The 27,561-nt window shown below is 35.5% G+C and overlaps 1 protein-coding gene across 1 annotated transcript in view; it reads left to right on the top strand.

Annotated features, from left to right (window-relative positions):
- Positions 1-27,561, top strand: part of DNTT (DNA nucleotidylexotransferase) — a gene marked incomplete at both ends in the record, with an annotated part of 93,619 nt that overhangs the window by 18,969 nt on the left and 47,089 nt on the right. The window contains 4 exons of the mRNA XM_080347877.1: positions 4,513-4,683; positions 5,916-5,987; positions 9,235-9,358; positions 10,667-10,799. Coding sequence (XP_080204003.1) covers positions 4,513-4,683; positions 5,916-5,987; positions 9,235-9,358; positions 10,667-10,799 — 500 coding nt within the window. The remainder of the gene's footprint in view (positions 1-4,512; positions 4,684-5,915; positions 5,988-9,234; positions 9,359-10,666; positions 10,800-27,561) is intronic.

The following is a 27,561-nucleotide window of genomic DNA, read 5'->3' on the forward strand; positions in this document are numbered from 1 at the left end:
TCTTAAATACCAGACATTAAATGGGCTTCAAAATTTCTGTTAGTAAATCCATAGTCTTCCTTATTTTTAAGGTATTTCAACAAAATCTTTGTGTACTTTTCTTCTGATACACTGAGATCTAGATGCCCATTCCATTCTATCCCTACATTTTTGCATAGCCCATCTCGCTAACATACATTCTGCAATTTCAGGCACAGACGGAAATTTTTCAATACTGAAGAACTGAAATGTAGCCTAGCTATCTTTCACATTCAATTAGAGCAGCCCCTAAAGAATACTCGAGAGATTATGAAAATCCCACATGTTGGAAATCTAGAAATCTCATTTCCTGTTAAAATAGTATGTTTTAAACAGGCAGTCTGAGTATTGATCTGATTGATAATAATGTGGTGAGGTTCTTAAGGTAAGAAATAAGGTTTGGAATAAATGAGAGGACAGTAATTTTCCTTTTTATATCACCATGAATAATTTTTAGTAGAGATCTAGTAGACTGTAAGCTTTTTCTCAGCTAATATAGGAGTTTCATGTGCTCTTCCCTCTGGAATATAATTCAATATGGACTATAATATTCGACAGACAGCAACTCCACTTGGAGATCAGTTGCTTTCTCTTTTTAAAGCTGGAAGATTTTATCAAAAAGAACGTCAAAAGCGGTTTTATGTAAAAAGACAGATCTGTAATTGCAGTATTTGCAGGCTATGTTTTATATGGGGAGTAATGAATATTCAATACTATTTAATTGTTTATTTAAAGCAGCTTAATGAGCTTTGCAAAGCCAGGAAAACACCGAAAAATGCAAGCTAGATTGATAAAAATGCTTTGATTATATTTTCTCATTGACTGTCAACAGCCTCTGAGTAAAATGCTACATGTGATTGTCTTTTTTCAATAATGGTGGTGACACTGCTCTTCTAAAAACTGCCCTCCTGGTAGTGGAAAGGGGCTAGTACCTCTCTAAAACAGCAGTGGTGCTGGTATATGCAGACACTTTTTTCATGATGGCTGATCATTTAGTGTAGAATACACCTATTTAAATGTGCATGTGAGAGGCCGCCTGTTGGGAGTGAGGAAAAAAACCTCCCTAGACTTTCTGAATTTCCAAATGAAGATGAATTTGCCAGTCTCTGTCATTACTACATACTGCTGAGCAAATACTTCTGAGAACTACTTTCTGTTGATGTATTTGTCTGTGTAGGCTACTTTAACAAGAATGTAGCAACTATATGTTTTGGGATCTGGCCCCCATTAATTCTGCTAGTGTTAACCAGAGTGAGGAATTCCTTGCCAGACACTGCTTTCTTGAGTATTTATGTGTATTAATTGTAAAGAGAGAAAAAGAAAGTAAAAGTAATCATAAGTTTGTGATTGGAAATATAAACCTGACTTAAAGCAAGAAGTAGCATCTTTTATTGTATAGTAGGAAAGAATCTTTGAGGCTGACAAAGAATGAAAAGAATAAGAACTTGGGAGAATACCCCAAAAACACACCAACCCTCAAAAATCCTGCAGCAGAGAAAACATCTGACTCCTGTCACCCTACTTGTAAAAATATATATTCCCCATTTCCTTTGCAGTACTATGTGTGCTGTATTTGTTCTTCCATGTGCAAGCTGGGATGAATCCATGTTACTTGTGACCCCAAATCAGTGGTTTCCTGTTTTTCTGCATTAGTTTTCTTTCTAAATGGAATCTGTAATGTGCACCTGTCTTTAACCATAAAGTATGTAATTGAGTACAACATAATCTGTCAAGCAAATAAAGATCTTAAATGTAGAAAAAAATGAGTTGCAGTTGAATAAATCCAACGATTTGGCACTGCAATAGCTTTAAAGACAGCTGTAAGGAAGCTAAGGTTTTGTGCACTACTTCTGTAATAGGATTTTTTTTTCTTCTCTCAAAGGAGCATATTCTCCCTCTTTGCTTTGATTCTTTATACCCAAGGCGAATTGAATGTAAATATGGGTAGAAACTTCTAAATCAAGCATCTTGCTAAACTGCTCTCTATCTCAAGATGTCTTTCATGAAATGCTGTGAAAATGGCATTGCACAGCATTTACTAATCAGGGTAATTGAAGTAGCTGATAAATAAAGATACAGCTAAGGGAAGGATTGTTCCAGTGAGATGGACAACAGGTGATTGATTCATAGAGAGATCAAGGAGTGAAGTTATACTGGTAATATAGAACAAAGCAAATCCTCTGTAGCAAGCACTAATTAATTATTTTTATACTTTAATGTGGTAACACAGGAAAAAAGAAAAGCGAAGTGGTTCAACTAAGGTACCTATTTCTTCTAAAGAGATACTGTCAAATCAATTAAGATCTCGTATTTTTGAATCATTAAGATGAAGGTTTTGTAAATCTTAGGGTCAGTAGAGACAACTTTTTATTTTATTTTTTTTCTGTATTAGAACCTTCATTGTGCTTCAGTGAGACTATAATATTTATAATCTGAACAACAAAACATATCAAATGATCTTTTTTCTCAAACTGACAAAAGGATGAAATACAATATGTAAATAATCTACATTCATTGTGAAAGGTCCATTTAATTTTAAGATGTTGTTCTGTTTTAATGATCTAAATTACTGTAGCTCAAGGAAGTTTTTTTTATTGCTGTTGTTTAAATCAGGCTGTGTTGCTTCACTGCAGGGTCACAGATGCTGTTCTCAGTTCCACGGATGTAAAAAAGGGATAACTTCACTGGATTTGCTGTCATGTCAGTTCATGGGCTTGGAACTCACTCCAGTTCACCTGGAAATATTATACATGTAGCATTTAGGATGTGCAAGGCATGCTGGTTTTTAATTTGCTTTATCTACCAATATAAAAATCACATGAACGCTAAGATAAAAATCAAAGAAAAAGCTAAAATTAATTTTCTTTAAACTATATAATGATACATTTAATTGCAAATGAAATGAAATCTGAGCCTAAATGTGAACAGTGATCCTATAAACACTGAGTTTAATCTTATTCCTTCCTAGTATCCACTGCAGTCGTTGTTCTCATAAGCCATTTGATGTCTCTTGATATCTGTATCACAGGGTGTTACTCATCTTTATTCCAAAAAAGCTTCTGAACAAACAATTGGACTACAGCTTGGAGTAGTAATAATTGCAGGCAGATGCACACTGACAGCCACTTCTTTGTTATTTTGCAATGCCTTGGGGGTCAAAAAAGAAACGGGGAGTAAGTTGGAGACCAGGAGGGATGTGCAGGAACTGGTACAGTGGGACATATGGCCCGTTCAAGGCTGGGGTCTGTTAGCTGCTCTTGAGAGACTGGATGAAGGGTAAGAAATGGGATGTCTGGCAGGAGCACAGGACATGATGCTGTGTGGGAGCTTGCAAGGCTGGCTCTTTTGTGATATGTACCAGGCCTGCCATGTGCCATTTGAATGGTGCACAAAAGTATCCCAAATGGCAAGGTGTGGGATGCATTGTAGATAAATACTTTGAACAGTGAAAGTCTCTTCTGGAAAAGGTAGAGTCTTAAACATCTCTGAAGAAAGTAGTTAATTTTGCAGTCTTGAAAATTTTTGAGACTTTGTGCAAGGTTTCATTAAGAACTCAAATTTACAGCTGCTAATCAGCTGCAAGGCTTCACAAGTTTTCTTAGGTTATTCAAAAACTCTTCTTGCAGCATTTGTTCCCTCCCAAAACTCAGCATTCCACACTGAGAAACCAAAAACTACCTCTCTTCTACATTACTGTGCAATCTGTTCCCTACTCCTCGTTTCTAAACATTGCTTCTATTAAGAAATATATATATATATATATGTATATATAGATGCTGGGAGGGAGGGGGAGTCTAAAGCTGTGTAAATGACATTTGGATAGTTAAACAAAAAAAAAAAAAAATCATCACACTGGCAATCTCCAGGTTTTTTTGAGTGCAACATCAGGTAAACTAAGCCATGGATAGCTGAAGTAACATTGAAGAAAATGTTTCTATTTGCATAGGTCATACATCTGAAAAATGAGGAAAAAGAGAGTTTGTTCTCTAAGTTACTAAATAGAAGCATGGCTACAAGTTCAAAAAGAAGGTGGTTGGTATTCTGGTATTGCTAGAAGCTCCTATTTGCTTGTGTCTGAAAATGACAAAGTCATGTACTGACCTGCTGGATTACTTATGCTTGGGCACAATTCTAAAGGTTATGGCACTATTTCACATTGATTTATTAGATCGAACAGAATATGGAAAGTATATCTCACGGAAGATTTTAAAGTTTGGCTTTGTTATGAATCAAAATCTTTTCCCACATTTGCCTCTAATACACAATTTTTATGATACCTGGAAAATTTCAAGTGGTTAGAAAATTATGCTGTTTGTGGTTTGTGTGGTGTTTTTTTTAAATTTAGTTTTATTTTACTATTTTTAATGAACTCAATATTCTCTCCCTATTATAAATAAATCATTCCTGAATTAGCATATGAAGTAACCTTTCTAAGGAGTATACTGAATAGTTTAAGCTTTTCTTAACCTTTAAATTTTATCTGCCCCTTTCCAGGATGCCTTTGAGATAATGGCTGAAAATTATGAGTTCAAAGAAAATGAAATATTTTCCCTGGAATTTCTGAGGGCAGCTTCTGTGCTGAAATTCCTTCCATTTCCAGTAACCAGAATGAAAGATATACAAGGGTTGCCCTGCATGGGAGACCGAGTCAGAGATGTCATTGAGGTAACATGCCTCTGAATTTTCTGCCAATTGATTCTTTTACAGATCTGCTTTTAGAGGTCATAGAGTACAGCATTGATATCTGTGTTTGTTTACACAACCTTCTGCATTTCCTGTAATAACATTATATTATCCTTGTTACTAAGAACACAATGGTTTCTGGAAACCTGTTGTAACACAAGGTTCTGTCATGGAACCTCCACTCTTTAGGAATCAGGGTAGCTAGTGAATAAATATGAGTTAACAAATAATGTAGTATCATCTTTGTACAAAATTTTAAAAGTCTCAATCTGGTTTGGATGTGACAGGTTAACTGTTAATAGTTTTGTTCACGTGACTTCTGCCCTTGGCAACATCACTTTGCTCACCTGAATGCTTTATTAGAAATACTATTTTTGCAAAACTGGTAAATAATTTAGTACTTTAATGTTAAATCCTACCTTGATTCGAGTTATAGCAAAGCCTTTTATCTAGGTGATGGATGAACTTTGCATTCTTACTGGAGCTTTGAGTATTTCCTGCATTTTTCTTTAATCCTTAGCCTTTCCAGGACCCTACATCACGGGTGCTGTTACTGCAGCAGGCAGCTGGCCAGGGCCCTCAGCTGCCTGGGGAGGTCACTGCCGGGTGTTGCGTTTCACTCTGGCTCCTTGTTTGCCTCACCCCAGCAGTTAAGAATGTAGCCTCTGAAGTGCTCTTTGTACCTACTACCTGGGAACTGGGAATTCATTTTGGGGGGTTTTATTGGTGAAGGCTTTTTTGTTTGTCAGTTTTTATCAGAAAGACTGAAGGAACTGTACACTCCAGAAAAAAAGATATCTATTCTTACAATGCTCTTACTTTTAAGAGAAGTAAACTCAACCAAATAATGTGATCTAATTTTCAGGACAACTCATTGATAGCTTATGATAAATAACTGCTTTCTGGCTGTAAATTTATGAGTAAATAAGTACGGTGAAATATATTCCATGGTCCCAGTTTCTACTTCATCCTTGAGTGAATTTATGAGTAAATAAGTACGGTGAAATTTATTCTGTGGTTCCAGTTTCTTCTTCATCCTTCAGTAATTTTCTGTCTCAAAAAGCATTGCAGAATTTGATCCTAGTGGACTAAAACAATATGGTTGCTAAGGATACTCCTCATGTTTCTACAGGTTGATAAGACTTTCTTTTAGATTATTTTACTAAAACTTACTGTAATCTTGATTTTTTTAAAGCAACTTCTTCTTTGTTTAGGAAATTCTTGAAGAAGGAGAGAGTTCAAGAGCTAAAGAAGTGTTAAATGATGAACGATACAAATCATTTAAGGTAAATATTTTAGAGTTTGCTGTTGTTTAAAATTCCATATATTTTCCTCTTTTATTTATTTAAGTATAGATTAGACATAACCATCAATTTTATTATAAAGGAACATCCAATATCAAGTATGAAAAAAAAAAAAAAGAAAGATCATGCATAAAGAGAAAGGAGCAGAGAGAAACTGTGATAGAATAAGGAATAGTGGTGAAATCAGTTGTTTTTCTAATTAATGTGATGCATACACAGTTACTCTTAAACTTGAACTAAACAATCTTTCCTGAAAACTAATGTAATGCGTACTCTTCACTATAAATTTAACCCAATGTTTGGTTTATTTTTTTATTTGGCTGATTATCATTATAACACTATACCAGCTTATTCTGGCATTAAGAAAATACCAGTTGAAGATGATGACTCAGACCAATTTTAGTTTTCTTTTGTGTGAGGCAGGCAGAGGAGGACTGGAGATATTTCTTTGTTAGGCAGATTGTAGATTTGGAGTCATGGTCACACTTCTTCGTAGTTACTGGGAATCTAAAACACATAAGTACTGCATTTCCTGTTTCTTAAACTGTCAGTGAATCCTCCACTGGAAAAATATGTACTGGAAAATGTTTTCCCAATGTTATCTGCAGTTTTAATATTTAAAAATATACTTTTTGTGCCTTCAGAAAAATTTGAACCAGAGAATAAAAGGAATGCAGCTTTTTAAATCTCCCCTACATTATTCACTTTTAGTTCAGCTATGGAAAGGTTCTTCCATTCTGATGCCATCTTGTAGCAATACTCAGAGAAGATGTGTAGTTTTACATGTGCAGCAGGATTCAGGAACCAGACTTGCCTATTAATGGTAATAAAGATTGAACATCGGCCATTAAATCTTACGTTTCTGTGTTTAAGAAAATTTCTTTAAGATTAGAATAAAACCTAACAGGGAACGGATTATATGAGATGTGCCTTATGCCTAATTACAACAAACTTACGTGGCTCTCTTGTTAGCTGAGCACAGTCTCAACATTTTGGCCAAATTGGCTGTAGCAGTTCTTGGCAACATTTTTAATGTGCTTCTAAGGAAGCCAAGAAGACTCCCATATTAGTTAATTCCTCAATTGTAATGTTTAGCATGCTTCTGGTGACTGCTGAAAATCACTTCACAGAATCACAGAATGTCAGGGATTGGAAGGGACCTGGAAAGTTCATCCAGTCCAATCCCCCTGCCAGAGCAGGAACACCCAGATGAGGTTACACAGGAAAGTGTCCAGGCGGGTTTGAATGTCTCCAGAGAAGGAGACTCCGCAGCCTCCCTGGGCAGCCTGTTCCAGTGTCTGTCACCCTCACTGAGAAGAAGTTTCTTCTCATGTTTAAGTGGAACCTCCTGTGTTCCTTATCTGCTTATTTTTTTTTTTTCTTTTTTTGACTTTTAAGCCCACTTACCATGACTTAAAAGATCGCTGCTGGTCCCACGACCACAGTTGTCAAATGACTGAAAAAAGATTATACAGTATGTGGTTTAGATGTAGGGTACATAAATGTCATTGCCACTTTGCCACTTCATAAAAGTGGATAATGCAGGAAATGAGTTAATATAATTCACTTTCACCATCTGAAAAAGAACAGTGCTTGCATACACAATTGAAGAAATGGGCTACCTGCCATTCACACTGCACTGTGGGCAGTGTCTATAAATTGACATCTATAACTAAACTGTATAATAATGAACCTTAATATGGAAAGAAAAAACGTGGTATTTTTTTTTTTTCCTAGAAATTTGGACAGTGGCATAGAATCAGTTTTCTTTAGTTCTCTATCCCAATATTAATTAAGTCTCTTGGAATAATTTAAAACACAGTAATAGACCCTTTAGAAAATCTTTTAATGCTAGCAAAAACATTATGAGATAACAATCTAAGTATTGAAAAATTGACATTCTTTTATAAACACCCATGATTCAGACAGAGAATAGGTAATTTCATCCATTGTATACAAAATGTAGCGTAATTCCTATTTAATATTATCCAAGTTTTAAATTTTTCTCTTTCTTTACCTTAATTATTTCCAAGGAATTAATCTCACTAGAAAACCACAAAATAAATCTAGCATGGTTAGAATGCAGAGGTTGTAGATTGAATGGAGAACAACAGTTATTCATGTCTTACACAGCTATTCATTGAATTCTATAAATGTACAAAGAAACTATTGAGAGCTTCAGTATTGACAAACTGAACATAAGGAACATGCTTTTGGGCAAGCATGAAAGTTTTCCTTTCTGCTTTCATGTCATTCTTCATCTGAAATATTGATCCACTGAATAATGCTTAAAACTGTGATGTTTTTGTTTTACATCCTTTCTTGGGGAATAAGTCAGTGTACAAAATTACTTTGGAATAAATGGAATACAACCACACTAAGACTTCAGAAGTTGATAGATTTGGGCCTATTTTTTTTTTTTTTTTTTCAGTGGGAAAAATAGGGAAATCTGTACTCCAAATAAGATGTGTAGGAATTTAGCTTGGCTCACGTGAAGACTGAAAAATTGTACAAAAGTTTATAATATGCAAGCTAACAAAAATGTACTTTAAGTTTAATCCAATTTTGGAAAATAATATTTGGCATGACCTTCAATCATATGTGTTTTATAGAATGCAGTATAAGAACACATTTATATACTTCCAGTCTGTTTCCACATACCATTGAGACCCAGTGCCCTCAGTGCAGAATTTGAAGAGCCACAGAGTTCCCGCTGATCCCATCTCTCGGAAATGCTGCCACACCAACATTATGTGTACAACTGAGGGCTAGTAGTGCGTATAATACAAAATCATAATGTCAGTCAAATTGGGAAGGTAGTCCTGAGATGCCTCTTATTCTATTAAGTCAGTGTAAGGGAATCCAGCTACTTAATGTTATTGTTTTCATTTCTTAACTTTGCAGTAAAAATAAAGACTACTATCCTTATTTCAAACCTTATTTGAAAATGTCTATTTGACTAAATCGTATAAAGATGCTGGGGGTGCTACAATATTATTGTTTAAATTTCAGTTTTATAGGAACTGCCCATGTTCATTTGTATGTTCAACTTAACTATGTAAAGAAAGGAAGCTGAATATGTATGTTTGTATTACATATAATTTATCTTCAACGTAGGATAAACTCTGCCCAGTATTTTCCCTGTAAATCTGTGTCATCACCTAGTTAGTGTAATTCAGTGCTCCTTTAGAAAATAGCACTGAAATGTGTGTTCTTCTACTGACCTTAGCAATTTACTTCAGTCTTTGGAGTGGGAGTGAAGACATCTGAAAAATGGTACAGAATGGGTTTACGAACCCTGGAAGAGGTAAAAGCTGACAAGACTGTGAAGCTGTCAAAAATGCAGAAGGCAGGTAAGGTGAAAGTCTCAGAAAAACTTGTATCTCAGTGCTCTAAGAACTTGATAACAGGACCGGAGGAGGAGGCAAGGCTCATTTATACATCAATTTTCTTGCTGCATTGTATTGTGAGTATTAAATGATTAGGTTAAAATAATATTTGGACTAAGAGAGCTCCTAATTAACAATGGTATCATTCAAAACATATTAATATGCATATTCTTTTACTTGCTTACACAGATACCTAGTGAAATCTGCTCTTGAACACAAAACTATTAATGGGTCATTATTTCACAGGTCGCAAAAAAATTACATTAGGAAAGCCCAGAACTACTTTTCAGAGGGGACCTGTCTGATAAATAAGGATTTGTAATAAAATACTTGTAAAATTACTTCTATAATCCTAGCACATAGTAACTTACAAGTGTTAAACATGGTCAAATGAATAATGTTGCTTCCCCATAAGATCTCTCTTGTGTGTGTGCCATTTCCCTAAATAAAGGAATTATTTTAAACAAAGGAATCGGTTACATTAAGAAAAGGAGATGATATAACATGACCTTAAGATCATGTCACTTTAATTTTGCATTAAACCCATGTGTTTTACATCACTTCGGTAGCCTTTGGATCCACTTGCCCACATTCAGGCTCCTCTGTCCTTTTTTTATTTTTACGTGTCATATCCAAATGTGAAGCAAGCTGCAGGACTGGGCTTTTTTGATACAAGCTCTGTAATAAAACATAAAGATAGCTGGGGTATTTCATATATCTTTGAGCCTTTTACTTAGATAAAACCACATCATTTTGGGAATAGAACCTTTTAAAGTAGTACGTCCAGAAACGCTATTGATGGGAGCTGGTAGGGAAGTCAGAGTAATTTATAAATATTGAAATTCTCAGTAAGTGGAGCAATTATCCTGACTGCCTTGTTGTTATAAACTGTAACTGCTGCTACATTTTGTAACAAATTATAATGGCAAAAACACATGTGTACTATAAGGAAAAAGATAAGAGGCTGTATCTTTCCTGCAGTTTCCCCACATGCAAGGCAGGAGACTGACTCCAGGAGTGGTGGGAAAGAAGGAAAAGACTCTGGAAGAGACTAGATCAAAGTATATCCTGAAACAAACCTATGTTTTGAACCTCAGGTTCAAAACTGAGTGTTTTTTAGTTCCTGTCATTAGACTCGGTACCTTTGTGCATGATACGAGTTGTGTGGTATAACTTCCTGGTGAGAGGTGGTTATTTCACATGGAGCTTACATAACACTATTGAGATCTTGATAATACCATAGAGTGACAATTTTTTGCCTTTGATTTCCAGGGTTTCTTTACTATGAGGACCTTGTTAGCTGTGTATCTAAGGCAGAAGCAGATGCAGTAAGCATGATTGTCAAGAATACGGTACATACTTTTCTACCAGGTGCTTTAGTTACCATAACTGGTGGTTTCAGGAGGTGAGTGAAAACAAATTATTCCATTTGACTGTTTTATTGAGGTACACAGAAAATCATGTTTGTCTCTTGGAAAAGTCAAAGCACCTTAGTGGGAACATTTTTCGATGTGGTGGTGTTTGTTTGTTTGTTGATGTTGTTGTTTTGTGTTGGGTTCCCCCCCCCCCCCTTTTTTTTTTGTTTGTTTGTTTGTTTTGTTTTTGTTTTGTTTTATTTTCAGAGAACAATCTACCTAAGAATAGCTTGCTGGAAAAATGTTTAGATCACATACCATACTTGAGCGTATATTTTTTTTTTTTTCCTCTTTTAGTGGATCTGAAATTCCAAGGCTTAGACTATTGTAAAGCCATGCTTAAAAAAACAATAAACTTAAGGCAATTTTGTGCTTGTAGTTTGGTTTCTGTTTTTTGGAGAACTTGGCCACTTGAGATCGAAAATATGCTAAGGCAGAGTTTGTAGTGTTAGAAGTATACGTTGCAGTAAACACCACAGTGAATATAAAGCACTAACTGAAGCAAATATACACTGACCTCTGCATAGGTAAGGTGATCTCAGAATTTCTTTCCTGAGTGATTTTTGTTCCTAACACTTTTGGTCTTCCTCTCTAAAACCAAACACGAAACTGTTGCTGAGGACATACACAATTCATTCTTTCAGCACTTACTCGAGAGCTTTCCTAAAGCCACACAACAAAATACTGAGACTGGGAATAGTCTTCGGGAGTATCAAGTTCCTTGCTCTGTACTCAGTCCTCTGTTATATCACTACCTGCAGTACATGTCATACTCAATAAACCAAAAAAAATCTTAGTAAGATCCTCTGTCACTCTTATGTAACTAAAACTGGTATGATAGCAAAAGACAGAATAAAGTTAATAATTAATGAATCACTTGTGTGGTTTATTATTGTGAGCCTAGATGGGCCTGCATAGACTAACTCCAGTGCTAAATTAAGACCTTATATTATTTGTAATTGCTATATACATTCGCAGTGATTGTGATGAATGTAGTTTATCACCTTTGTGCCACCTCATGATATTTATAATTATTTAACGTATGTCCCCTATGTATTGTAAGAATGTTTGCAGCCACCAGCTATTAATAAATGGTTTCTGTGAAACAGTGTGGTCAATGAGGAGCACTAAGTTCCAGTATGAACCTTGACCAGAGCTATAAGAACAAGATAAAATTTTATATTCAAAACCTCAAGTGTCATCATTCTGTGACTCTTTGTTAAGGATACATGTAATGGCAATTTGTTCACACTGATACAAATCAGTCAGGGACCTTGTGGTGTTAGTGACCTGGATATAACTGATTGGCACATGTCTAGATGGGTTAGAAAGTTTCAGGGACAGAACTGTTATCACATTGAAAATTCCCAGTTTCTTCTGACATGGTGTACTTGTAAGATTTGTTGGCAGCGTAGTTTGCAAAGTATTAACGTCACACATAAAATTTAAGCTTGTTGTTTTGCTTATTATTTCAGGGGGATATGATAGCCATTCTTTTTTTTGTTAAGAATAAGATTTTGTATCTCTAAACGTGTGTGTCAAACCAGAAGAGAAATTATTTAAGTATCAAACCTGTTTTAGTGGAAGGTGTCTGTGCCCATGGCAGGGGGGTTGGAACCAGATGATCTTTAAGGTCTCTTCTAACCCAAACCATTAGATGATTCTATGATCTAATGATGCCTTCAGTGAGAAATCCTGTATATTAAATACATGCCGTTAAACATACTGAGAATATATTAAAAAAATAAGTTTCAAAATGTCAGTCTTAAATGATATTTTACCACCTCATGGAAAACAAGTGCTACATTGTAGGATTTTTAGAAAACTTGATTAAATTGATTGAAGTACCTTTATTAGGTGCCTATATTTTGATTACTGAACTGCAATAGAGTTCTGTTCTTTTTTACCTATCTCATATAGTGGCAATATTCATCAGTATGAAGTATGTCTAAGCTCACTAGCTCCCAATTTTCATTTAACAAATTATTTTTGTTTCTTTCATCATTATGTATTTTAATTTAAAAAGTGGGCATTTTTTATAATCAAACAGCTTGACTTGATTCCCCATATTCTATACCCTGTATGCTACTAACTTAAGAGAAGAAATAGCTCATGGTTGCTCTGAATAATATATTAATCCACAGGGTCCAGATTTGTCCTGTTTTATTTATTTGTTTTATAAATTGGAAACAAAAAAAAAAAAGCAGTTGGTCGTGTTCCTCCAGATTTGCTTGGAGAGTTTAAAGTCAGAGTCTGATAAACCTTACCTAGTACATGGGAAAACTGAATGAATTACCAGGAACAGAACTTACATTAGTGATCTGGAGTCATGGGTATTCAATGAGATAGAGATGAAATACAGGAAACTTACATTCTATGATTATTTTTCCCAAACTTAGCAAACTTAGCTGGGCATATTTAATAAGTTAGTAGACCTTTTCCATTAAACTTGTCCATGGACTCCTCTGTGGTTTGACTTAGTTTTCACCTTTGGTCTTCTGTATTGCTTCTTGAACAAGTCTTAATGCTAGTTTGTGTTTATAGCAGCCATAATCCTGGATGGTGGTAGATAAACCATGTTTCAGGTATAAATGAAAAAGCAGTTCAAAGGGTTAAGAGCAAACACAAGAGAAGCTATTACCTAAAGTAAAAAACATCAGGGCATCAATCTGTCAGTAGTCAAATTGCAAGCACAAATGGAGGAACAGACTTGGCTGGCAGCTGTATGTTAGAGAGCAACAGGAAAACGAAGAGAAGGATAGGCAACGGACAGTGAAAATGATGGAGTCTTGAAGAGACAAGGATATTTTGAGCACAGGTTTGGCTGAGTCTGGAGACTGTGTTAAGATGCTGATCTCTGCTTGTGTTGAGGAAGCAGGATTGTGGCATTATGCCAGGAGTTGTCTCTTGCAGATTATGTAGTACTGGATGCTACTGTTTGTGTATTTCTAATTCAGAATGGTGGAAAATTCAGGGAAAAAAAAAAAAGGATATAGACAGGAAATGAAAAATCAAATTACTACTTTGGACCTATTTGGTTTAATCAAAATACCAGACCTACAAGTTGTTAGAATAGGACGTGAAAATTTGAAAAACAGATGCAGTCTTATTGAGAACATACCAAGACCTGTTTCTCTGACCAGTTACATGCAGTTTATTTCCTCTTTAGCTTTAAAATCTTGTTGTTTCAGGTTAACCCCCAAATTCTCTCCTTTACCTCTGCACAAGGGTCATATTGCTGAAGCAGTCTTCAGTGTCTGCTACTTCCTTCTTTCTGGTTCTTTCATCTTTCTGCCTGTCTTCACAAAACAATAGCTCATGAAACATCTTTAATCAGAAGTACTTTCCTTGTGTTTCCATGGTTGAAAGTGGGAATAATAGTGTGTTCGGTTGAAGGCAAGTCTCTTTTCATCTCTCTGAATGCACAAAGAAATATAAAGGCTTAAAAATAACAAATAATAGCCACAATGGGAACCCTTCAGTATATCCCTAATTTGAAATCATTCAAGAACAGAAATGAGTAAGTTTATGAAATCTGGATGAGTTTATTCTTTGTTACTCCCTTACAGAAACACTTAAATAACAGCTGTAAAACATTCCTTGAGATTCAGTAGGTATAGTTTCATATGAGAGGTTGGGAGAATTTTCTTATTTCTTAAAAATATTTTTATGACACTTATCTGGGTCACTTTGAAACAGAAATTACAACACTGAAATGCATGGAAATACAGAAGTAGAACAATTGTAGTTACGAAATAAATCACACCCACACAGTGTGGAATGTATTTGATTGTCTGTCTAGTGAGGCCTATTGCCTCAGCTATAGAGAAGGAAGTATTGAAGATGCTGATAATGCAATATGAAGCATACCATGCACAATATTATCAGAGAGAGAGAATTTACCGTGCAGTCTACTTGAATCAGGAATTGGTATGGGTTTCTTTTCTTTGCTCAGCCTCTCTTATTTTGAATTGCTGAGATTTAAGACTGTTTTCTTCTTAAAACTAGTGAAACAAATTCTGAGGTGGAGAATAGCACCTCATATTACAAGTTACAAAAGCCACTGAGGGTGAAGTTTCCCTTCCAACATTGGGTTAAAAAGAGGCCCTGGGATGGGGAGAAAAGAAACATTTTTTTAGTGTGTGACATCTCCGATTAATGCTGTGTTTGTCCAAACTATATCCAAGCTAGAAGTGTAGTTTAGGCTTATGTATATTATCACTTTTAAATGAGAGTTAAACTAAGGAGCTGGTCATTTTATTCCTGGTTATTAAAAATATAATTTTATTCTATGGAGAGAATTAAAGGTTTTTCAGTAGTAGTAGCATTATATCATCTTGTATATATTACTACATGTTACAGAAAATTTGATACCTATTAGCAATGTGTTAATGCGATTATAAGAGGGTCATTAGGGATATTCAACATGGCTTCACCAAGGGGAAACCTTGTAGCCTTTTATCAGGACATGACCAGGTGGATAGATGATGGCAAAGCAGTAGATGTGGTCTGTCTTGATTTCAGTAAAACACTAGACACAGTCTCCCACAGCATCCTTGCTGCTACGCTGAGGAAGTGTGGTCTGGACGATCGAGTAGTGAGGTGGACTGAGAACTGGCTGAAGGAAAGAAGCCAGAGAGTCGTGGTCAATGGGGCAGAGTCCAATTGGAGGCCTGTATCTAGTGGAGTCCCTCAAGGGTTGGTACTGGGACCAGTACTATTCAATATATTCATCAGTGATTTGGGTGAGGGAATAGACTGTACTATTAGCAAGTTTGCTGATGACACGAAGCTGGGAGGAGTGGCTGACACGCCAGAAGGCTGTGCTGCTATCCAGAGACCTGGACAGGCTGGAGAGCTGGGTGGGGAAAAATGTAATGAAATATAGCAAGAGCAAGTGTAGAGTCTTGCATCTGGGCAGGAACAACCCCAGGTACCAGTATAAATTGAGGAACAACCTTTTAGAGAGCAGTGTAGGGGAAAGGGACCTGGGGGTCCTGGTAAACAGCAGGACAACCATGAGCCAGCACTGTGCCCTTGTGGGCAAGAAGGCCAATGGCATCCTGGGGTTTGTTAAAAGGGTGGTGGTTAGTAGGTCGAGAGAGGTTCTTCTCCCTCTCTACTCTGCCCTGGTGAGATCACATCTGGAATATTGCGTGCAGTTCTGGGCCCTTCAGTTCAAGAAGGACAGGGAACTGTTGGAGGAGATTGAGGGATAACCTCATTAATGTTTATAAATATGTAAAGGGTGAGTGTCACGAGAACGGAGCCAGACTCTTCTTGGTGACAACCAACGGTAAGACAGGGGGTGATGTGTGCCAACTGGAACACAAAAGGTTCCACTTAAATTTGAGAAGAAACCTCTTCTCAGTGAGGGTGACAGAACACTGGAACAGGCTGCCCAGGAAGGTTGTGGAGTTTCCTTCTGTGTAGACATTTGAAACCTGCGTGGACACATTCTTGTGTAACCTCATCTGGGTGTTCCTGCTCCGGCAGGGGGATTGGATTGGATGATCTTTTGAGGTCCTTTCCAATCCCTAACATGCTATGATTCTATGTGATTCTGTGATTAGCATTGTTGCAGGATTGTTATTAATGGCAAGTAGACAGAGAACTTCACATTAGGTTTCATGGCAGTGAAACTGGAGTAGTTTTCCTGCTTTCTGCTGTATCTCCATGCTATGACATGGCTTCACAGTGACCTCAAGAAAAGGTTGTCTTGGGCTGTCATTATCACCACATTCTGCCAGATCCTGGATTTCTGCTAACCTGATTTAGCTGCTGATATTTGTTTTTGCCACAAGAGATGATCTAGATTAAGGGCTTTCTAAGAAGAAAAATGCTTGGAGGAAGCATTGTATAGTATATGTAATTTATGGCTTCAATCTCTTTGCTGGTTATTCATATATCAATACAGACCCCCACAAAAAACTAAATTTGACTGGAGAATTTCAGAAAAGGATCTGGAATAAGAATTAAATACAATAATGAGAATAGATCATCGTGTTCATTAACTGCATTTCCAGTATGGCTGTTAGCGTTTCTGTGTGCTTTCTCTGTATGATTCACATATGATTTACAAATTAGGTTTAGATTTTCTCATGTTTCATGTAGCACACTCAAACAGTTTCTCTTAACTCTGCAGCAGCAGGATTGTTTTGCTGTGATATGAACACATACTGCGTATTGATGTTATAGTAATAGTAACTTATTTTTTAGAAATTACCTAGGTATCATATTGGTATCATGGTTTTAGTTCTGAATTTCTCAAAAGAGATTTCCTTAGACACATTTTTGTAAGCTTCTCCCATCTTTGTGTTAAGATAGAGTGAAATAAACTAAGGAGACACTTCGTTCTTGATAGGTTTTCATATTGCAGTTCTTAAGAAGGTGTCTGTGTCTTGGGCAATGCATCAAGCAGAATAAGTAGTGCCTGTTGTGTAGTATTTGTCTTGGTGGAAGGCTATTAATAATTCCCCCATCTTGCATCAGTCTTCAGGGAAGTTTTGTCTCAGACTCTCATTATTGAATTCTGTTCTAACATGAGCCTAATTGTACATCACTATATCCTTGCTTGAATTTTATATTATCTTTTAAAAATTGGGATTTGAGGCTTTGTAACATTTGAAGATAAGTATTGCTAATAGAAAAGCAGTGAAGAGAGCAAAGGACAGTGTGTTTGTCAGGCAGCACCACCATGCTTTTGTATGTTACAATGAAAAAGATTCTTTCCTATGTGCAGTGACATTTCCTACAAGGCAAAAGAATGCATAAAGGAACGACATGGCACAGGACTCTAGTCTTTCCAGTTGTGTGTCAAGAAAATAATTTAAAGATATCTCTCTTTTGCATTTCAGAAATAAAGTAAAATGAAAAAGCTGGCACAAAAAACACTTCCAGAGTGTTTTATTTTACAGGCTCACACACTGATGAATAACTAATCTTACTGTGGCACCTTAATTTCAGATATGAGACTTCTGTGAGGAACTTGGAATCACAATTATCTGACTGTATTGACATATGTTCATAGATGAGAGAATGTGAGGTAGAATGTATGAAGAATATTACACTTCCCAAGATCTTAGCATATACTGAAGACTTTGTGGTTTATTTAACTCAGCCAGTCAAGTGGTGACTGAGTTTCTCCATAAATCCTGATGAAAAGCTCTATTTGACCTTTTCATGTGGGATACTCATAATAGAAGCATTCTTTTGCAGGCTGTAGAGGTTCTACGCTGAGACCATTAATGTCTGACTGACTCCTTTATTAGGTTCTAAGAAATAAATGCATTTGAAGTCCTATTACACAAATTGTTTTCTTTCTGCTCAGATCTAGGTTAAAAATAGTGTCAGACTTCAAACTAATATGATTAACTTAGCAAAAGTTGCTTTCCTTAAGTTTCTAAGGAAATTCCCAAACAGAGTTTCCTTATTCTACTCATACCTTCTCAGAATAGTGTATCTTTGCATTTACATGACTCTTCAGCATAGTTATTTCTATGCTTTCTTTATTCCAAAATGCAAGCAATAATAAGGGAAGATATAAGCTGTATCCAGCTGTTCAAGTTCAAATACTGTAATTTCCACCCTCTTTCTTGTGCTGCTTTTCTAAGAAGTATATATTTTTTTTATCTGCTGTTATTTCCTTTTGTCAGGGAGAGATCTGCTATAAAGGAGTTGTGAGGTGAGCTGCTTACTGAATATCTGAGCTGATAAGGTAGTTTGCACACTCTCATATTTAAGCAGATCCTAGAAGAATCTAGTGATTCTTCCAGCAACAAACTGAAGACACTGTTTGGATATCATTCCTGAGCACAGCTTTGGCTCTGATAAACTATAGCCTACTTCAGATAAGGCTTTTAACCCAGTGATGTTCTAATCTGACCTGGTTGGTCTTAAAGCTTAGTAAAACAGCTTCACCTTACTGAACTTCCTAAGTTTAGAAGTGTTTGACCTTGAGGTGTTGGGATGCTCTGAATAAAAATATTCTGTGGCAGGAGTTAGAGACACTTCAACTGGAGAAAAGAGGTCATCACTATATTCTGCTTCTGATTTTCTGTAACCCATTAAAAACTAAGTTCAGAAAGGATAAAATAATTTTTATCCAAATTAATGTCTAGCCAAGTCAATTTAGAAGATAATCTATTGGAGTAATTCAGACACTTCCTTTTGCCATTAGAGCTTTGATTATTTTTCCACTCATTTCATCTATTATTAGTCATGATGAATCATGAAGTAGAAGCTGATGAATGAGGTATCTGAGCATCATGGAAAAAAAGAACTTTGTAAGAATCCATGAGACAGTTGAATGCTCAGCACAGTGTATTATTTCAAACCCTTTCAAAAACTTCTTGATTTGAGATATTTACACATCCTACTGTACTCAAACCTTCACGACTTTCACAAGATTTTCAGCTCTTTACTTTAAAGCTACTTCAAGTGCTAGGTCCAGAGAGGAAGTAGCAACGCTGCTGTTTTCTGTGAAGTCAGAGATTTTACACTGTGTATGTAGAGCCAGAAACTTGCTGGATTAGCCTTTCAGTTTCCATGATAACCTACACCTCCTGGAATGCATTTTTAACACCCTTAACAGTGTTTAGTGCTTTCCACTCCTTATCAACATCGATGATGACTACTAGTAAGTAAGCCAGAGGAGTAAAAGTAATGTTTATACAGCAAGATGTAGAATTCTATGTTACAATATTTTACAGCTATTACAACAAAGCCTTCTCTATTAGCATTTTTTAAACTGAATTGGTAAAAAAAAAAAAAAAAAAAAAAAAAAGACAAAATTAGGGGTAATGTATTTTCTTGTCAGGCAGTCAATCAGAAATTTGAATTATGTACTGATACATGATCAGATATGTTACCATTTTAACTCTAGACAAAGTTTTTACATTAAACTGTCTAAAATACTTGAAATTAATGCATTGATGACTGATTTGTTCTGCTTACTGTATTTTTCATTATGGAGAATATAAATAAAATTGGCAGTAGCATTTTCAAGTTACAAAGGCAAGCATAGAGGCAAAGCAATGTATCACAAATACACTACAAGGAGTGAGATAAGGTATTGTCTTAAAAATATATATTACTTCTTTACAGTTCACATAAAAGTAGTGTTTTGTTCATTTGTTATCCAAATATGACAATATTTAAATGAAAACCAAAGTCTGCAATTAATAGAAAAAATGCAAGGATTTCTAGTAAAGATGCAACTTTTTCTAACAACAAAACTAAAATTCACAGAAGTCTATTTGGTTTTGACAACAAACTTTAATTAGGTAGCCTTTTCCTATAAAATGTTATTCTAAAAGAGCATATGAGACAAGGTTGCCAGATGAGCTTGAGCTGATAACTACAGAGATCAATTTAGTCATTATGAGAGGCAGAGATGCCCTGTTACAGAGAATCCTGCTTATAGTTGTGATAAGATGCAAAAGTTTAAAAACAACAGTGGTAAAACAGAAGTGAATCAGAGTAAGCAAGACACTTCCTGTGAGCAGATAATTTATTTGTGCATATGTATGTGTATGTACAGTAATTATACATATATATAAAGACTCTATGAAGTCAGAATAGAATGTCAGCTAATAATGGTGTTCAAAGATTTTTTTTTTTCCTTTTGCTTATTTTCTGATTTGTCATTTAAGGTCACTTTCAATAATTTTTGGTACATAAGGGTCAGCCATTTGACAATTATGGGTTTCTGAATTATATGGAAATATTTTTAGAATGCTTGCCACTGCATAAAACCAAAATGTTAATGGCTTCACTAAGTCAAATGAAATTTTAATGGCCATGGCTTAATTTTTCTTTCAGCCTGTTCATATCCTTTAAGTAGCATTAAATGTGATTCAGTTGTCTTCTAATATCACAGGTGACCTGAATAGCCTTTTCAATTAGCCTTTTAGATGAAACAGATTTGATACATTTTAGATAAATAAAGATTTATTTTTATTGGTTGAATGTTAATATCCACAGTTCATTTAATCCATTTATTGAGATGCAGTGTCAAAAGAACAACAATTTCTTTGTGCAGTGGTACTGAATAATGTGCAGAGATAAGACAAAAAAATCCTGCAGCATCTTTGTTTTGTGAGTGAATGGAATTTAAGGAAGACAAATTCAAGAAGATCTATTTAAGATTTTAAGAAAGATGCATGACTGAGAAGTGAAGAAAATTATTTGCCAGGAAGTTACACATCAAAACGTTTTAGGAAATGGTGAGAAAAATAGTGAGCTAATAATACAGATTCCCTGCATAAATCTATTGTGACATTTTGTAAATTGTCTAATCTGTAAATCATAGATTGGATGTCTTGTGTGTTTTAAATCTGTTCATTCTATCTGAATGTAATGTGTTTTAATTTAATCTTTTAATGGATTGTTTTATTATTTACAATGTATTACGCCTTTTACTTATACAAAAAGTAATATAAATTGTTAGAAATCTACCACAGTTCTTTCAAAAGCATCCTTGATGTTTCCATAATTCTATTTGTGTGTTCTCATTTTTGGTGATAGTTTCTCAAAACCTTCCCTGTATAACAGAGGCAGCCTACCTTCACTCTGTATGGGGCAGGCATGGGCAAAGAGGCTTCTGGGTTTACTGCTCAGCGTGGGAGACAACAAAAGCAATCTGGGGTGTCTGTTATGTAGAAGAGCTGGGTGAGGATGATTCGGACCGTCGATGTATCATTTCCAGTTGCTTTGTATATCAAAGCGCAAGAGAAAATGGTGTTGTCATTAACTAGAGAAGATTTCAGCACTGACTTCGGTTTTGCCATTTTAGTTGCTTGTATGAGTGTCAGATTATAAGCCTGCCCACAAGTAACTTTCTTTCTCCTGATGCAAAGCCCTAGCTGTGGAACAAATGGCAGCCTGTCATGATGACTGGCTCATTAGACTCACCTAAGCGGAAAGAAGCAGTGACAGCTGTCAGTATGAATAACAGTGCTCCAACTACAAACTCCAGCAACTTGTGCAGTGGGAGTCCTTAAGATAATATACCATTAGAATTCCGAAATGTTAAAACAGATTTTGCATTATTTACACAATTTCCTAGACAAGTTTGCCAAAATGAATGTTTCTGAAAGCTATAAAGGGGGTTATAATGCAACTGTTTATAGTCCCAATATATCAATGAAATGTACTTAATAACCTATATTCTACTGGCCATTCCCATTTTAAAAAGGTTAGCAATAAAAATTGTAGTGATTTTTATTATACTAGGTTGACTAAAAATTATCCATTCAGCATTTTAGAACAATTAACATATTTCTTACCAATTACTATTAGCATTATGGAAATAAAGCAAGCAAATTGCTAAGTTCTAGCATGACTTATATTGAAAACATCTGTGGGGTTTTTTTTAAGGGGAAATGCTCTCTTTTTCCTTGAACATGATTCTCCCAAATATACGATTCTTCCAATGTAAAAAAATGTTATTTTACAGTGAGCATAAAACACATGTTAAATAAGCTTACAAATAGTATTTTTCAGAGGTCACAGACGTTGGTGTTGCTACAGTTTGAATAGGATACCATTTAATTAAAAAAAAAAAAAAACCCACATCAAATCTGATGGCCCCAGGCAGTATTATAACATACAATCCAGGGCAAGTGCAGGGGAGCAGGCTGCATGACACAGAGCATGTACTAAAATTGATTTATCAGTATAATTTTATAAACTAGAAAATCTACTTCCTACACTATGATGAACTATTGCTCTTTGAATGTTTTGGTAATTTGGTAGTAGATTAGTATGATATGTCATGGGGGAATAAAGGCTGTTCTGATTAACAGGAAACTGTACAAATAATTGGTACCTAACATTAGCATGTACAGAGATATATTCACAGACTGAATGAGCTTCATTTTCAAAATCTGTAGAGAGAATGACAAGTAATTCCTCACAAGAAAATATCAGGCAAGATCAATAATGATAACCTTAGAACTATTCTGTGGCAGAGTCGTGCTATATGTGCTGCAGTTAATTTGAAGTGTGTTAAAATGGGGCTCATGTGGTTTGCAGATATTATTTTTCATGCTACTAATATTAGATGTATTATAATAGGAATATGATAGAGAATATGAATATATAATTTTTAGTAAGATTTGATTTTATCACATGCTTCACTGTGTGTAAGAAAGTCTAAACATCGTGAAGATTTGATTAACTCTTTGGGAATTTTGTTTTAGTGGCTTTTCACTAATGTTTGCTTGTGGTTTTTGTGTGTGTCTGTGTGTATGTGTCATTTTTTTTTTTTTTCTTTTTAAATACGGGGAAACAGGAGAATTTTTATATTACTATTTGGGGAGAAATTTTGTGAAAGGGGTACTAACAATGTGAGTATTACAAGCCAAAACCAATCAACAGTGTTATAGAACAGCTCTATGCTGAGAAACTAAGATAGTGAATGAAGCAGATCAAACATTTATCTTTAGTGTTAGTTGGAAAATATCTGTTGAAATGTTCATAAGTATAGTTTGGTTTTGGTTAAATTTTTCATTGAAGAACTGGACAAAAATGTCATTCTGTTGCCTGGTTATAATTCAAGTGATTTGTAATTCTTTAGTGGAATGAGTTATTGAGTCAGAATTTCTCTTTCATTAGAAGCCTCAGCTATAGAAGTTTCATAGTATATTGTGTTATTTCACCTAAAGATAGGGATGTGTACATTATGGAAGAGGTAGAGACACAGAAACCTCTGTGAAGTGTTACAAAGCCTTTTCAAGGTCACAGAAATATTTTGATTCAGGCCAAGAAATTGAAATGACAATTTTGATTAAAACTTTTATTTCTCATTTACATTTAACTGTCCACATAAATCCTTCTGCTTTCTCTCATTTTCCTGACCAACTCTGCTAAATTCCCTTTCTAGAGAACAGATAGAGTGATCAGAGAGAGAGAATAAACTTTCAACTGTAACTATGACTGGGAATTTGTAGAAAAATCAAGCACCAGCAAATATTTTCCAATCATTCATTATTTTCTTAATGGTTGGGTTTTTTGGCCTTTTACATGAATATTCTGGGGAGGCATCATATTTTCAAGTATTGCTCTGAAAATTCACTATAATCAGTGTCTTTTAAAAACATTTGGTCTGAAGGCAGCTAATATCATGCATTGATTTCTGAGATACTTAGCCGGTGAATTTAAATGGACTGATTTATTCTCAGGCCAGGAAGTATGTTGAAATAAGATATTTAAAATATACTACTTGAAAAGTATTTTCTGTAAATGGTTGAGCACTAAGGGTTTTACAGGCTGTCTCACAAAATAAATAGCTATAAAGTAAGATACATTCATGATAGTACATAAAACTGGTAAGTAAAAATATAAAAGTTATAGAGCATTACGTGCAAGGAGGACTATTAAGATAGTGGAATATACTCAGGGAAAGATGAAGTAGCTAGATTAAAAAAAGAGACAGGAGATTTCAGATAAGGTGGTAAGATAAAAGTAAAACATAAAGAACAAGAGGTCAAATCAAAGATGTACACGGCCTTGATAGGGATACACAGTTTGTTAGACAGTTCTGTTCCTCAGATTTTATCTATTGAATAGTCTCATTGGGGTTCACCTGCTAAAATGAGGTTGCCTTACAAAATTCAAGCAATTTGAGGTGGGAATGGAATAAACAGAGACAGATAGTAACACTGTCTTTGTAACACTGAGTAACCTGCAGGAGGAAGTGGTACTCCTGTCTAAAGGCAAATAAAATCAAAACTGCATAAATGCAGATTGAATCAAAACTCTGCCAGCAGTCCTCAACTAAGTTCCCAGCAGTAAAGTCAGCTCTCAGGTGGTATAAATGGGCCAAGGATACAGCCTGACTATGATTAAGAGATTTTAATAATGTGTTAAGAAAGAATAGTGACAGTGACACTTAGCCAGCTTTCTGTTAGACATACATAGGTGCACCAGAAAACAAGTGTCTATTTCATATTTTGTTTCAGATAATTGTACTTGAACATCTTTCTGCCTATGAATTCTAATGCCTGTTCCTAAGCAATTCAGGACAGAAGTAGAAATAATTAATTACATTTTGTCTTGTTTGCAGTCCCTTGAATGTGTGCTGCTTCCTCGGAGAGCTTTCTGTTACCTCAAATGCTACTCATATAGCCAGATAATTTTGTTTTTTAGTGTGTTTTACTCATAAGTGTTTCAGGGCATCTGTGCCAGAGATGAAATTGTTCTGAAGATTTTGCTCTCTATTAGTGAGCAGTTACTAAGATGAACACTATTATTCTGTGAATTTGCTGTTTGCAAAAGAGATTTTGCAGGCTCAGATGCCAGTGAGTTTCCAGGATCAAATGCCCGTTGTTTAGAGCCAAGAGACTAAGAACTAGTTCTAATTATAATATGTAATACACTGTCTCACTTTTACCCTGGTTATATTCCTAGAAAGCTGGCTTGAAAACAGGATATTTCTAGCAGAATTTACTCATTGATGATTTACCCCTTAGCAGAAGTCCAAGTTTATTATAGGCTAGTTATTTGCTGTAAAGATGGTTCACAGCACAAGCAAAGAATGATGTTTTCCTGGCAGATAATCATGAGAAAAACTGCAAGAACCAGTGACCTTATATTATGCTTAGAGCAACCAGAGGGTAAGTTTTGCAGATCACTGTGGGCAAGAGTAGCCATAACATTTTAATTAAGCATGACATGACCATGCTAGTGGTGTGAGGACATGGTAATGAGGAGGTAACTGCTGGATAATTTTTTTTGTTAGGATGTGAATCAGACAGGACATTTTCTACATGTCAGATAACAAGAAAAAGATGTAAAAGGTTTAAAAAAATAATGAAGGAAATGTCTGAGTTACAAGATATAGCCAGAAGTAGTCCTTTTAGTTGCTTTCAGCTTAGGAATGGTAGAATATATTATGGATTGTTGCTGTGCTGTGGGAGACTTGGATGGAAATGTTTCAAGCAATCTTTTTGAAGAATGGAAAATCAGCATTAAATAGAGAGCAGAAAAACCTCATAAGATAGACTCAGTTATAATCATTGGCTATGATAGCTGTTCTGTGATGCTACTAGGGGCTATCTTGTAGAACAGCAACATTGAGCTGTTGAACCATTATGAATTACCTCTTCTCACATGCAACTTTATAAACTCATATTATTTCATAAACTAATAATCTTACACTTTGTATATTTTGTTACTAATCAAAGGATGCAGACACTTTGCTTTTTGTCTTGGCATATCTTACACCTAGACACAGTTCTAGTGGGTTAACACAGCAAACATTCCTGGATTCAAGGTGGGTCCTCACCGGCCCCGAATACAGGGGGAAAATCACTAGTCCTGATGGCCACACTATGCCTGATACAAGCCAGGATGCTGTTGGCCTTTTGGCCACCTGGACACACTGCTGGCTCATGTTCAGCTGTCTGTCAATCAACACACCCAAGTCCTTTTCTGTAGGCAGCTTTCCAGCTGCTCTTCCCAAAGTGTGTAGCATTCCATGGGGTTGTTGTGACCCAAGTGCAGGACCCAGCTCTTAATAGTATCCTCATTGAACACTGTTGCTTATGAAATGTCTTGACATCGATATTATAACATGCATTTGTATCACTACCATAAATAGTACTACATCCAGACTTAGTAAATGTAGACCATATTTCCACCATTCAAATATCGCAAATGAAATGTAAACAACCTATTGGTACATTCTAGCTAAAAGGTTGGTTGGAGCCTTGATATTGATTTCAGCTGAATCATGACAAAATAGAAGGTTACTTTCCTCTAGTCTTTTGAGAATTTGAACTGACAAGAAATGGTGACCCAGGAAATGCACCTTCATATTTCACCTAAAGAAATAAAAAGATGTGGCTACAAAGAAGATACCTTTAAAATGCCCCATTACCTGAGATCATATAACAATACAGGTTGAAAAAGTCAAGATTATATTCAGAAAGAAGTCAGAACAAGAGTTTGAAGAAATATGACATGACTGTTTCTTTGAGAGACTCTCTGAAAATATATGGCTAGAGCTTTACAGTATCTGGATTTGGGAAAAGGGCACACAGAGAACAATCAAAAGATACATTCTCAAACTGTATTTCATTGCCATGGTTTGGGAATTAAGGAAGTTGGTTAATAATAATCAGAGAATTTTGCAATTTAGGATTAAATCAACTAAGCCAACCTCATGAGCTCCTTAGACTCATGGAGGATCTTGAAGAAGAGCAAGAGAATATTGTAAAGGAGGGTAACTAGACTTCACTATGGAGAGATTTATTTAAGGTAGAAAATAAATTTAATGACAGGCTTGTCTACACCTTGAAAGGCTTTTCTGGTATGCTTATCATCCTTGAATATCTTGGCAGCCTTTCTCTGTGGAGATGCAGTGTTCCTTAGCCAGCAGTTCCCTGGAGCTGAAACAGGTATACCCTTTGGGCCAGTATAGGTTATTCCGTTTGAGAAAAATTATTTAAACTATGCTGGCAAACAGTGTGGTTTTGCAAAACACAGCTATCTTGGCAAAACACTGATATAGACCACATAGATAATTTTTTAATGTCAATTTATGTTTGAAAACTGATTGCAAAATGGTCATAGTTGTTGTATCCAAATATCCTGGTGGAAAATATGTTCATTTTAATAGTAACTATTATTTTCTCTGAAAAAGTATATGTATCCTATAGATTAAGAGTAAAGTCTTCTTCCCTTAGAAAAAGATAGTAGATTACACAATCCAAATTTTATCTCAAAAGAGAGCAATCACATTTTCTC

Source organism: Nesoenas mayeri, assembly GCF_963082525.1.
Source record: "Nesoenas mayeri genome assembly, chromosome: 7".
Taxonomy (NCBI): Eukaryota; Metazoa; Chordata; class Aves; order Columbiformes; family Columbidae; genus Nesoenas; species Nesoenas mayeri.